Below are 13,392 nucleotides of genomic sequence, written 5' to 3'. Positions count from 1 at the left end.
AGATTAATTGCCCCTGCATCACGTAAGCTCCTTTGGGCACATACATTTGGGTGGTCTTATTCAGTTCGAATCTCCTAGGAGGACTCAAAGCCATCCTCTTTTCTTTGCGGCCTCGAGGGACATAGAGAACAACATCTTTGGGAGGCATTGCCCCAATTTCCACTTCAACTTTATTTTCTGACTTTGGAGGGGTGGTTTTGTTCTTTTTCTCCCCTTTGTCTTGCTTTGGGGCAGCTTTTGGTTTCTTTTGTACATCAGCGATGGCAATGATGGCCTTCAATGCTGGGTCAAATTCTTTGTCCTCACAAATCATTCCAATTACCGGCCCATTGTTGTGGGCCAACAGCAGGTTGTTAGTCACATTGGGAATATATTCATCCCTTAGCACTATCTTCCTTTGTTCTATCAAGTTTTCCACGGCTCTTTTTATAGTCCAACAGTCATCCGTGTTGTTCCCTTCTGCCCCTGAGTGATAGGCGCATCGGGTACTGGCTCTGTAAGCGGGTGATGCTGGGTTTTTCCTGGTTTGAGGAACAGGCTGTAGCAGACCCATTTGGACAAGCTTTGGTAATAGGCTGGAGTAGGGTTCGCCAATTGGTGTAAAATTTGGCCTCTTGGGTGGTTCACGAGGGTGGAAATTGTTTTGTGGAGGCCGGGGGTTGTAGTGGTTTTGGTAAGGAGGCTGGTTTCTAGGAAATGGAGCTTGGTTCCGGTTGGCTTATTGTTGCGACCGGATATAAGGTTGAGCATTCATGACCGAGTATGGCTGAGGAGCATAGGCTACGTCTTGGTGAGGGTAGTAGTGTTGTGGGGTCTTTTATGAGAAAAAGGATCTGAGAGTATGGTGTTTTCTTGCACTTGACGTTGCCATGGATGTTTCATCCTTTTTCTTTCCCTTCGCCACTCCTCCAGACCCACCCTGAATAGCTTGAGAGGTAGCTTTGATGGCGGATTGGCTTAGAATTCGACCCGTTTTCAACCCATTTTCAACCATTTTGCCAATTTTGATGGCTTCAGCGAACGGTTTACCCATTGCGGACATCATATTTTGGAAGTAGTCAGCTTCTTAAGCTTGGAGGAAAACTGTGATCATCTCAACCTCATCCATCGGAGGCTTTACCCTGGAGGCCTATTCACGCCATTTAACTGCGTACTCTCGGAAGCTTTCCGAGGATTTCTTCTTCAAGTTTATCAACGAGTTCCTATCTGGAGCAATATCAATGTTGTACTAGAATTGCCTGACGAAATCTCTAGCAAGTTCATCCTAGATGTGCCAGCGGGATATATCTTGGTCCATGTACCACTCAGATGCGATGTCGACCAGACTTTCTCCGAAATAGGCCATGAGGAGTTCTTCCTTCCTACCGGCTCCTCGCAGCTGGTTGTAGTATCTCTTGAGATGAGCAATAGGATCACTGTGTCCATCATACTTCTTAAATTTTGGGGTTTTGAATCCCAATGGTAGATGCACATGAGGGAACATACATAAGTCATCATAGGATACACATTTCTGTCCACTCAAGCCTTGTATGCTTTTGAGACTCTGTTCCATACTCCTCATCTTCTTCGCAATCTCTTCTTGCTCAGGGGTTTTGGTGGCTTTGTCTTGCCCTGCGGTGAACTCATACCGGGGTGGTTAGGAGTAAGTATAGGTGGGAAACTGTGTAGGTTCCAGTGGGAAAGATGGTGTTTGGAAGGTGAAAGATGATGGGTCAAAGCTGGGCCTGGGCAGTGTAGGCTGTGCCATAGCCGAGCAAGGTAGAGTAGTGAAGATATTCGAAGCTGCACCTGAAGCTAACACCTGGGGGCGAGCCTCAGAAGGTGTTCCCACAAAGTTGGCGGAAATAGTAGGGTATCCTAGTGGGGTATTTGGATAGTTTATGGGGATGTTGGAGGTCCCACTTGCCCTGGGAAAAAGCTGGGGAAATCCAGGGATTGCACTCGGTGGTTCTCTTCCGTTTGCCTAGGCATCCCACATTTCCATCATGCGAAGACACAGTAACCTATTTTCCTCGGCAACTGCCGATTCTGAAGTTAGGGTGCCCGAGATCGGACTCTCATACGCAATCGGAACTGTTGGCCGAGTCATTTCTGAAGACATTTCAAAGGTTCCCTTTGACCTTATGAAGTATGGATGCGAAGCCAGACTACCACAAAACCAACCACCTTTCTATAAAACCTAGGCTGAATATAACATCAACAAATGGTTAGTTTGGGATGAATAACAGACAGATAATCACACATTGGGGTGTGATGCACCTATACAATTAGATGTATTTCTACGTGTTTCGCAATGGTTGCATGCTTCATTCCAGCTTTTCTTTTTCTTTCCCATATTTCTTACTTCCGCTCCCACTCTTTCCTTTTATCCCATTTTAGACCTTTTTTTTGGTATGGTCGAATCCTATGGAGATTGCCTACATATCATGACCCTGCATGAATCAGACCGGGCGTAGTTCTGGGGATAAATGTAAGAGAAAAAGAAATAACAAAATATTTTGGGATTTTCAAATTTTCATAAAAAGAAAATGCTTTGATTACAATGACTCAAAACTAACAGACTTGAAAAGGAAATCTACAGATTCTAATAGCAAGATGACAATACAGACTCAAGAATCGACTAACAGACTCTGACAAAAAGAAAATACAGACTCAAAAATAAACTGACAAACTCCAACAAAAACAGACTAAAGTGAAAAATCAGGAATACATTAATGCTCCTAGGGCCCTCGGGACATCATTTGGTCTCGTCGCGGGCCTATATACGAGATCCCCTTGCAGCCGCTCCAAATCACTCATTATCTGGCAAACGAAAGTCATCACTGCAGTGAAGAAGGTGGTACGAGTCATGTCCTTGCACGCTTGGCATTTCACGGTGATGTAATCAACAATGGCTCTGATCCTCTCTCGGATTCTACCATTTTCCTGAAGCAATCGCCCTATCTGCTGATTCCTGGCTTCTAATACCTGAGAGTCGTGAAGGTGTTGATTTTTCAACTGTTGTATTCCTTCCTCCATCTGAGCCATCAAATCATAACAGTGTTCCCTGTCAGCTTTGAAGTCTTTAGCCTGCTTGGCTGCCTCATTTTCAAGAGTAGTTACCTTTCTTCTCAGGCTGGTGATTGTCCCTTCATACTTTCTCTTTAGTTGTTGCACAAACTGTGTCCGACCTTTTGCATTTTCTGCCAATTGAGCCCGGGCTTTTGCTAGACTGGCCTTAGACGTTTCTAAGTCATTTTGACACTCAAGGTCTTTCTTTTTCAGACTGCTTATAAGCCTTTCATCCGCTCGGCTTCTTTCCGGGTTCTAGCAGCTATTTTCATCTTCTGGATTTGAGCTTTGAGGGCTTCATTTTCTTGAGTTAGCCTTTTCTTTTCTCTCTCATATGCAGCAGCTTGCAAATCATTTTCAAACTGAAGGTCCATGACTTGCCTTTCCAGCTGGCTTATTTTAGCCCTGTAGCTTTCTTCTCTTGCCAACCAGCCCCACTGCTCTTGCGAGTCGTTAGTGAATTGCTGAACATGAGTTCTCTTAGCAGGTCTCTCCGGAATCTTGAACCTTTTACCGAACTAAATAATGTACTTGGGGTCTACTTCACCTCTAGCTAGATCCCGCACCATAGTCTTAGGCTCAAGAAATCTACACTCATTCCACACTTGGAAAATTCTCCCTTCTGGAAATACGGCTTTTGGGCCCAATTCAATGACATGTTTACTCAAATCTTCGTCATGGGGGACGGTTTGAAATCTTCCTAATTGACGCAAAACCCTGTGGAGAACATAAGGCTGGATGCTCCGGATGCCTATTAGGAGGAGATAACACACTTCAGCTGACATGTATACTGCTTCGGTGACAGGAAACCCTCCGAATGGCCACTCAATTTTATCGGCGGTCAAGAAGCTCAAATGTTCAAACCAAGCTTCAGTACCCTCGGGGAATTCAATACCGACTACTCGACTTTCAAATTCTTCAATGCAACTCAAACAGGTCATACCGTAATTCATATACCCAACCCAGTGGTAGAGATGTTCCTGCATCCATAATTGTAGTAACAGATTGCAGCCTTGGAAGAACTTTCCCCCTTCCCGACAGATAGTTAAGGCTCGGTATATTTCAGATAAGATCAGGGGAACCACAGTGGCGTTGGCTTTCTTGATTGCAACATCAATCATTCCTACGAGACCTACCTCTATATTACCATCTTTTCGCGGGCAGACCACAACACCCAAGAATGCTACTATAAAAGCCAAACCCCGCCTTGCCTCCCATTTGTCTTTATTCTTGACATGGGTCAGACTAGTGTTCGGCTATTCAAAACCTCGGGGGTTACCATAGCGTTGGTACAAGAACTGGAGAGTGCAATAACCTTCAGATAAATTTCCATCCTAGATATCCCGACTAATACACAACAAATCCAGAAATCTGTAGGGAGATACCGGTCTTGGTGACAATGGATATCGACTTCTAAAGTTTCCATTAAGGCCCGCATAACCCGCCACTTCCTCCAGCATGAGCGTGAGCTCAAAGTCAGAGAAACAGAACACATTGTGAGTTGGGTCCCAAAAAGGTACTAAAGGTTTAATTATGTCCAACCTTGGCGTGACGTTCAATAGTCCGACGAGGCCTCCCAGAACCTTTACCACTATTTCTCTACTACCTTTCCTTATATCTTTCCACCACATGGGGAGCTGTAAGGGGATCTCATTAAGTACTGTGAAGGGTTCAATTTCATTTGTGCTCATCCTGCACATTTATTAAGGTGATTTAATAACTTATTTTGACCCAAAAAAGTGATACCATTTTTTTCAAAATTTTACTTCAAAAATATAACCCGATTTTGCAGATACGGCCTTTCAGCACTTCGGGGAAGAAGATTTTAAGGCTGTGCCTGCTAACCTGTCGAAAAATAAAAAAATGACCAAAGGTGGCTGTTCTTGCAAGAACAGCCTTCCGGCGCCCTTTTGGGAACATTCGGCTGATTTCAAACAAGAATGGTACCACCCTACTTATTTGTGACAAAAATAAAATTTTGTTGTTTTTGGGTTATTTTTGCAAAAGGAAGAAGTTGGACCCGATGGGGGTTACCTACGTATTCCACATCCAGTGAGAATCAAACTGGCGTAGTTCGGGTAGATTTGACAAAATTAAAACCAACTAAATTTAAAGACAAAACTTTCGTTTTTTTTTCTTTCTTTCTTTTTTCAAAATTTTGGCAGAGTTTCGATATATTTTGGACACTGATTTTTCAAAATAAGTAACTACCTCTCTGAGCCTTCACACTGTTATTTTCTTTCCCAATTTCATCTATTATCCACAAGCCGGTCAACATGCAAATCCGAAGCAAATGAATGCACAAGTAGCAAGTAGAATACATCAGGATGGTCTTTTCATTTCAGGTACACCTGTCCTAGATAGACCCAACCCTTGTGTTGAGCCTCCTAAGTCAAATGCACGTGATGCAAATAAACGTTCCTACTAAGGATCTAGCATGAGGCTTTGTTATACTAGGTTTAAAACCTGGGTTTATTATTCTAGACCTGGCTTACCCGAGCGGACAACTCGAGCCCAGGGGGGCAGTGTACCGAGAATACAGAAGCTTCACCGGCTTAACAGCTTATCTGAACCTCATTCTAAAATGGGATAAGACTCTAGACAGAAGAGAAGTCACACGAAATGCACCCTTCTACATGATTTAGAAGACTCAGAGAGAGGGAGGGTTTCATATCAGTTTATATACAGTTCACAGAATATCAAAGCGGTAAAAACATTTAGCACATTAGGCTCGAACATGTAGGAAAATCAGATAACAGATAAAGCCAATCATAACGGCTATTCTAAGCTCGAATTTCTTGAACCCTGAACCAGAGATTCTGGGTTCTGAATCCCCAACAGAGTCGCCAGAGCTGTCACACCTCCTTTTTACATACCCCGAGGGGGTATAAGGGAGTTTTTCCAATTCAAGTGACATTATTCAAAGTGAGATTATTTATTTGATTTTCAGAGTCTCCACTTTGGATAATTATTGGTGTCCCAAGTCACCGGTTTATTTTAAATCCCAAATCGAGGAAATTCAACTTTCCTTTTAAAGTCTGCGAACCAGAAATTCTAAGTAAGGAATTCGGTTAACCCGGGAGAAGGTGTTAGGCATTCCTGGGTTCCGTGGTTCTAGCACGGTTGCTTAAACTATTAAAATTGACATATTATTTGATTTTAATACATGTTTTAGCCTATGGTATATTTTAATATTTATTAACCGCGGTTAATTAATTTTAAAGAAGATTTAACGTCGTCTAAAACATGTCTTTGGACCGCGCCACATGAAATGCACCCGCAATCCGAAACACATTTTATTCGACGTTACTAAGATTTGGATTTGGGTACAATGAAATGCGCACCCGAATTTAGGAAGGTAATATTATTGAAATAATGCGCTTAAAGCAACTGTGTGTTGTTAACTTTGCGAGCGCCATGGAAATTTGCTAAATGACACGCCTCGAATTCTAAGGATTTTTAAAAAAATAATTAAGTGAGGGCCACGCGTTTGAGATTTTATTTGGCGCGGCGCACCTCAATTCCATTTTAAAAAGGTATTCAAACTAAAGTTTGGAGGGCCAAAGACTATTTGTGTTACTAATATGGCTCACCTCCACTGACTACAATAATTAAATACGACTTAAAGGAATTGCAACTATTCCTAAATTGACGCCCTAATTCAGATTTTTTTAAATTGAGAGGCTGCCCAAACACAATGGACTTCCTTTCAACTTACAATGATTTTGATACTCAAGCCCAAAAAGAGCCCAAATATTGGCGAGCACAGGCTACAAGCGGAGAACTCGGAATCGAGCCCCAATGGAGGCAAACAGGTGTGCAAACCGAAGAGACGTGCCTATTGTATTATTCATCACTTGACAAAAGCAACCCATTTAATGCTACACCTTGATATCGATTCCTAGTTTTACTCTAGGCACTGTTACCATCACCCATAAAATAAACTTGTACAATCATCAATGTAACATGCCAAACATTAGACTTATATCCATAATTAATTGACCTCACACGTACAAAGAACTCATCATAGAACTCAAAGGTTTTCAAATCTGTTTTTTAAAACTACAATTACACCTACAGCCCTTCGAACATTTGAAAACCTATGGACATCAATAAGCTAAATGAGTAAGATCAATGCATAAATCGACTTTTGAGGTAACCTGGACCCTTTACTACTTAATAAACAATCAGCTAGCCATTGCATGATCACAACATTATTTAAATACAACAAAACCTGTTATGACAGTCCAAATGAATTACATAATAGGAAGAGGTCTAACACAGTCTACACTATTTATCATGATGGAATGTAGAATGTAACTACTGATTCTATTACACCAGTTATACATCAAGTTTCCATAGTGGTTCAGAATCAGATTCAGTGGTAAAATATTCAATGATCACCTAGCTATAATATACTCGATAGATTGAACTCCACACTAAACACATACCAAATATAGCTCTTGAGAGTGTGCTGTTAGCAGCGAATCAAACACAATACATCAAACGAATCATAATAAGGGAATTCAGAAAGATGAGAAAATGAAACTATGAACTAGAGAGTTGATGCTATGCTTTAAACTTCAATTTTTCATTTCAATCTTCAATTCGAGCCTCACATTATATTGGATTCAGAAACATGTACCTGAATATATAAAAATAAACCAAAAAACAAATCTTGAGATCGGTGAAACAACATCAGCAAAACAGAACCCAGATTTCGGCAATAAAACAGTAGAACCAAACAGCAACACTTTTAACCAAACTTTTAAAGATACAAAACTCAATCCATTTCAACCCAAATGCAAGACTTTGTCATTTTCAGTAATGTTAACTGAGCAATGAAAGATCAAAAGCTGAAGCCAAGTGAGATTTGAGCAATTTTTAAACAAAGGAAAATGCAGAATCTTCAGTGTTATATCAGAATTTTACTCAAAAAAATGCTCAGCCATTTTCTTTTCAGTCTTTTTTAAGCTCTCCCAAAATCCGACTTCAACCTCAAGTAAGGATGCCTTTATAGGTAAGTTATTAGGGCAGCCTAAAAGAAATCAAATTTGCCTTTAGACCCTCTTGGAATTTTGGTTTTTGCTTAGAAATCCCTAGGTTAAAACTCAAATTTTCAGAAAAGTACCAAAGGCCAGCTTCTAGGAAGCTTCCCAAGTTAGTTACATCAAATTTCCCCAACTTAGATTTCCTAAATTAGCCCCTAGACCCTTTGTTTTTTACCACAACAGGCCATATGGGTCAATTCTGACCCAAGATTTAAACTAAAATGAGTGGGCTTCCCTTGAAAATGGGTCAGAAATGACCCCAAAGCCAATAAGAAAATCCATTTGGTAATTCATGAAAAACAGAAGAAGAAACCAATTAAATGATTTCAAAACAAAAATCTAAACTAAACAACTGATCTAAACCAATTAATGAGCTAGAATTAACTATATTACCAAGTCAACAACATCTAATTAAACTAATCATACGACTAAAAATCGGAAGCTTAAAGTCATGAGTGACAATTAAGCATGACGGGTGAATAAAGCAACGTTTAAAAGTTGAAAGGAAAACTAAAAAACAGCCGAAACAAATACAGACATGGATCTATCCAGAAAAAAGAAATCCTAGGTTCAGAACCTTGGTCAATTTTCAGTCTACTCACGAAAAATGAGAAGAAAGGAAGAGGAGTAAGCGGTGAAATAACGAAATGGATAGAAAAGATAAGAAAAAGGAGGACTTACCAACTCAAATAAACACTTCTGGATGCCCTGATTTAACCAAAATTGATGCTAATCGCTCGTTCTTTGTCAAGAACAAGCGGGAAACATTAATTTTTCCTTGAATCAGATTTCAAAACTCAAAAAACTGGAAGCCTATGTCATGCATTCCATAGATTCAAGAGATTCTGATTTTGGGCTTTTAAATCTTCAACTTCGATTCAAGATTCGACGAAAGTTAGGGTGATTCGAGAGAAAACAAATGGGAATTTGGAATGAGGGAGCCTTGGAGGTTCTCTGGTGGTAGTTTGTGGTTGAACAGAGGTGGCGCCGCCCCCGGAGAAAACAAAGGCCGCGCTAGGGTTTCTCCTTTGAATCAAAATTCGAGACGTTCCAAGGAGCTTTGAGGGTAGGTGATTGGATATTCGGGGTTGGGTGGAGGAGAGGATTCATGGGTGTATTTTTGGTGGTGATTTGCAGTGGCGCCGCCACTGGTGGCGGGTGGAGATAAGGGCAACTTTTAGGGTTCTTGTTGGGCTGGGATGAGAGAAATGAGAGACAAGGGGGTAGGGGGTGAACGTTTGGACAGTTATATATCAGAGGTGACTCATTTCCGGACCGTCGATCAATTAAGATCGACGGTCCTGATCAAGGAGCAACGGAAAATAACCTCGTTTGGTCATTGAGTGGTGCGGACCGGGTATGGGGTGATCTGGGCCGGATTTAACGGGTTTGGATGGGTAAAATTGATTTGGGCTTGAGGGATTTTAACTTTTTGGCCCAAAAATCCGAATCTTCTCATTTCTTCTTCATTTTCTTTTTATTTTCAAATTCTTTTAATTCCTTTTTTCCTAATAAAAATAGAAACCTAAATTAAAATCTCAAAACTAGATTATCCTACCAAATTAAATTAATTAACTCTAAATAATAATTACCACAACTAATTAAGTGCCAAATTAAAAGAAAATTACCGAAATTCGAAATTAAACAGTAAAGAAGGCAAAAATATGTTATTTTTTTTTGTGATTTTCCATTTTTATAAAACATTAATTTACTAATTAATCTAAATATGTAAAATTAAATCCTAAATGCAATGCGTGATATTTTGGTATTTTTCATGATTTAAATAAAACTTAAACGTGCACAAAATGTAAATAATTTAATGAAATTCTACAAAATTCCTAAAATGGTAAATAATTGACAAAAATCTATTTTCTTGGGATTTTATAGGAGTATTTCATATAGGGCAAAAATCACGTGCTCACAAGTATTACGACGAGATTCTAGCGAAAGAGTCAAGACCTGAACTAGCAATTGGGGAAGTCACTGCCCTAGACCTTTTTACCATTGAATTATCGTTAATCTAGAATATTGTTATTTCTAATTTTATTTGCAGTAGTTAACAAAGACCCAAGATTGATTGATAAAAATCTTGCATCTAGAAATTGGTTGAGTTGATAATAGCATTGCCAAAGAGTTATAATAGATATGTTAGTTCCCTGAGGATTCGACTCCAGACTTAAAAACCGGATTATATTTGCAACGACCGCTTTGTCTTTTAGAAGGCATAGTCGTCGTTACCGGGGAACTAACGGTGTTATTTATTACAACTTAGAAGTAGTGCTAGAATTATTAGTTTAAATCAATTTTCGAAGGTGTTAAACAATCTTTTCATTGAAATTCTCACGTTTGAACTCTTGTGGAATTCAGGTGTATGCCTAGAAACTCTTCGAGGACTGGAGAACTGCTAGAAGGACTCTCAGACCCCGATAAAATATTTAGGCCATTGAACCGTGCCAACAAGAGGAACCAACAATCACAATAACCACACCAGCTCGAATTTGACATGGGTGACGTAGAAAATGTCAACAGAAACGTCGGGGATGCGCCAGCTCCCCCAAACGTCAGAGTAGTGGCACCTCTTGTGCTAGAAGCTGCACTTTATGATTGGTCACAGCCTACAGCTGACAACCTGGATACTGCCATAGCTGTGCCCTCAATTCAAGCGGAGACATTCCAGATCACCAACAACATGCTGCATCTTCTGCTGAATAAGGGATTGTTCTCCGGGTCACACATTGAAGACCCTCAGCAACACTTAAAAAATTTTCTGTCGATTTGTGTGATCCAAGGCAGCCGAATGTGACCCCATAAGCTATCAAGCTGTTATTGTTCCCGTTCTCTGTGACTGGGGAAGCTCAGACTTGGTTGAATTCGCTCCCAATCAATTCCATTGTCATCTGGGAGGAATTAGTCAAGCAGTTCCTAAACAAGTTCTACCCGCCTAACAAGACTACAAGGCAGATTGATGAAATATTGCAGTACAAGTAGCAACCGACTGAGACCTTGCAGGAAACTTAGGAAAGGTTCAAAGGGATGCTAGTAAAGTGTCCTCACCATGGTATTCCGGATCAGATGCTCGGTTAGAGGTTCTACATGGGGTTAGATGACAATCTAAAGGCCAATGTGGATGCTTCAGCTGGGGGTCCATTTTTGAGTAAGACATTCATCGAATGCAAAGTCCTTCTGGACAAGATGTCCCAGAATTCGGGGTGGATGACTAGAGGTACAACACTGACACCCATAGTGCATTTTGTTTCTCTTGACTCAAATAATTCACAAGAAGAAAACATGGACACCCTTCTGACTCATATGAGTATATTGACAAAGAAGATCGTCCGAGATGGGTGCAAAACAGGTGCATATTGTTGACACAATAAATTGAGGACTATGTACACCCCGTGTTAATCAGTCTTATGTATGCTCATAAAGTGGAGAAGGTGACAATCAAGGGGTAAGAGAAGATGTAAGTTATGTCAACAACTTTGGGGGTCAGAGATAAGGAGGACAACAATGGAGACCGACACCAAATTAGCAATATAGGCCAAACATGCAACATCCTGGAGGTATGCAATCCCAAGGCCAAATGGTGCCATACCAGAGACAGTAGGGTTATCCATAGCAGAACCAGCAACAGTTGACTTATCAGCCACCTCCTCAGCAACAACATAACAATATGGTAGAGATCAGGGGTATGCTTCAGCAACTCATTGAGACAAATGGTAAGATGCAGGAAAAGCTGGCAGTGCATGATTCAGCTATAAAGAACATTGAAACTCAGTTGGGGTAGCTGTCTATGGCTTTAAACAACCGCCCCCAGGGAATATTGCCAGTGGAAACAAACATCAACCCCAAAGAGCAAAACGCAAATCAGCTGATGGCAGTGAGTCTTCGGAATGAGAGAGACTTAGACAAAGAGCAAGAAGATGCACAAGCCAGTAAACAGACTGTGCCAGCCACTCCAGTTCCACTAGAGGTAGATGAACCAGCAGAACTTACTGAAGTGGTGGTTGAACAGGGTCAGGATGAAAAGGGTAAGGCTAAGGTGAGTGAACAAGCTGCAGAATAGGTGGTCCTTCTTGTGCCACAGAACCCCAACAGAGAGAAGCCAACAAGCAATGCACAAAGGGTGGTACCTGCACCATTCCCTCAGAGGCTGGTAAAACAAAAGAAGGAAGATCAATACAGGAAATCCATGGAGATACTGCGTCAAATTCAGTTGAATATTCCTTTGATGGATGCCTTGAGGGAGATGCCAGACTATGCGAAGATGATGAAGGACATAATGTCACGGAAGTTTGATTTTCATGACCTATCCACAGTGACTCTGATGCAGACCTGCAGTGCAGTAGTGACAAGACCCATGACTCAAAAGATGTCTGACCTAAGTAGCTTTACTATCCCATGTACTATTGGGAGTTATGCCTTTGCAAAGGCATTATGCGACTTAGGAGCTAGCATAAATTTGATGCCTCTATCTATATATACCAAACTGGGCATTGGCAGAGCTAGACCAACTTCGATGCTGTTGCAATTGGCTGACCACACGGTTAAAAGGCCAACTGGGATTCTTGATGATGTGTTGGTACCAGTGGGGAAGTTTATGTTCCCTGTAGACTTTGTTATTCTGGATTGTCAGGTAGATGAGCAGATACCTATCATTTTAGGGAGGCCATTCTTAGCCACTAGGAGAGCACTGATTGATTGTCAGATTGGGGAATTAAAAATGAGGCAGAACGATGAAGAAGTCATATTCAATGTTCAGCAATCCATGAGGAGACCTAGTGAATATGCTAATTGCTCCCTAGTGGAGGCAGTGGATGTGATCCTGCACGAAGATGATGTGACCCTGACCGCTAAAGATCCATTGGAGGCATGCCTGGCAAATTTAGAGGAGATGGATGGTGAAGGGTTAACTGAGTGGGTCATGGCACTTGAAGGCCAAAGATTCTAGAAAAGGGAACCTCAGTTCGAGTCCCTTGAGTTAGAAAAAAAGTCTACACCTCCAGCAAAGCCATCAATAGAGGAACCACCCAAGTTGGAGCTGAAACCGCTCCCAACTCACCTTAGGTATGTTTTCTTAGGCCCTAATTCTACTTTGCTTGTCATTATATCATCCGGTTTGCTAGATGTGCAGGTAGAGCAACTCCTATAGGTGCTACAGGAAAGTACGACTACCATTGGTTGGACCATGGCAGACATAAAAGGTATCAGCCCATCCTTCTATATGCACAAGATTCTCTTGGAAGAAGGGCACAAACCTTCCAGAGAACATCAACTAAGGCTGAACCTA

At 41.1% G+C, this 13,392-nt stretch overlaps 1 protein-coding gene across 1 annotated transcript; it reads left to right on the top strand.

Annotated features, from left to right (window-relative positions):
- The first annotated feature begins 11,895 nt into the window (after positions 1-11,895).
- LOC138885488 (uncharacterized) lies at positions 11,896-13,053 on the top strand. The gene is made up of 2 exons (XM_070166442.1): positions 11,896-12,144; positions 12,190-13,053. Exons 1-2 carry the CDS (start codon positions 11,896-11,898, stop codon positions 13,051-13,053), a joined length of 1,113 nt encoding a protein of 370 aa, XP_070022543.1.
- Positions 13,054-13,392: the final 339 nt, after the last annotated feature.

The sequence above is a fragment of the Nicotiana sylvestris genome, chromosome 2, assembly GCF_000393655.2.
Source record: "Nicotiana sylvestris chromosome 2, ASM39365v2, whole genome shotgun sequence".
NCBI lineage: Eukaryota > Viridiplantae > Streptophyta > Magnoliopsida > Solanales > Solanaceae > Nicotiana > Nicotiana sylvestris.
Note: the sequence above shows the minus strand (reverse complement) of the source record. Positions and strands in the feature narration are given on the sequence as shown.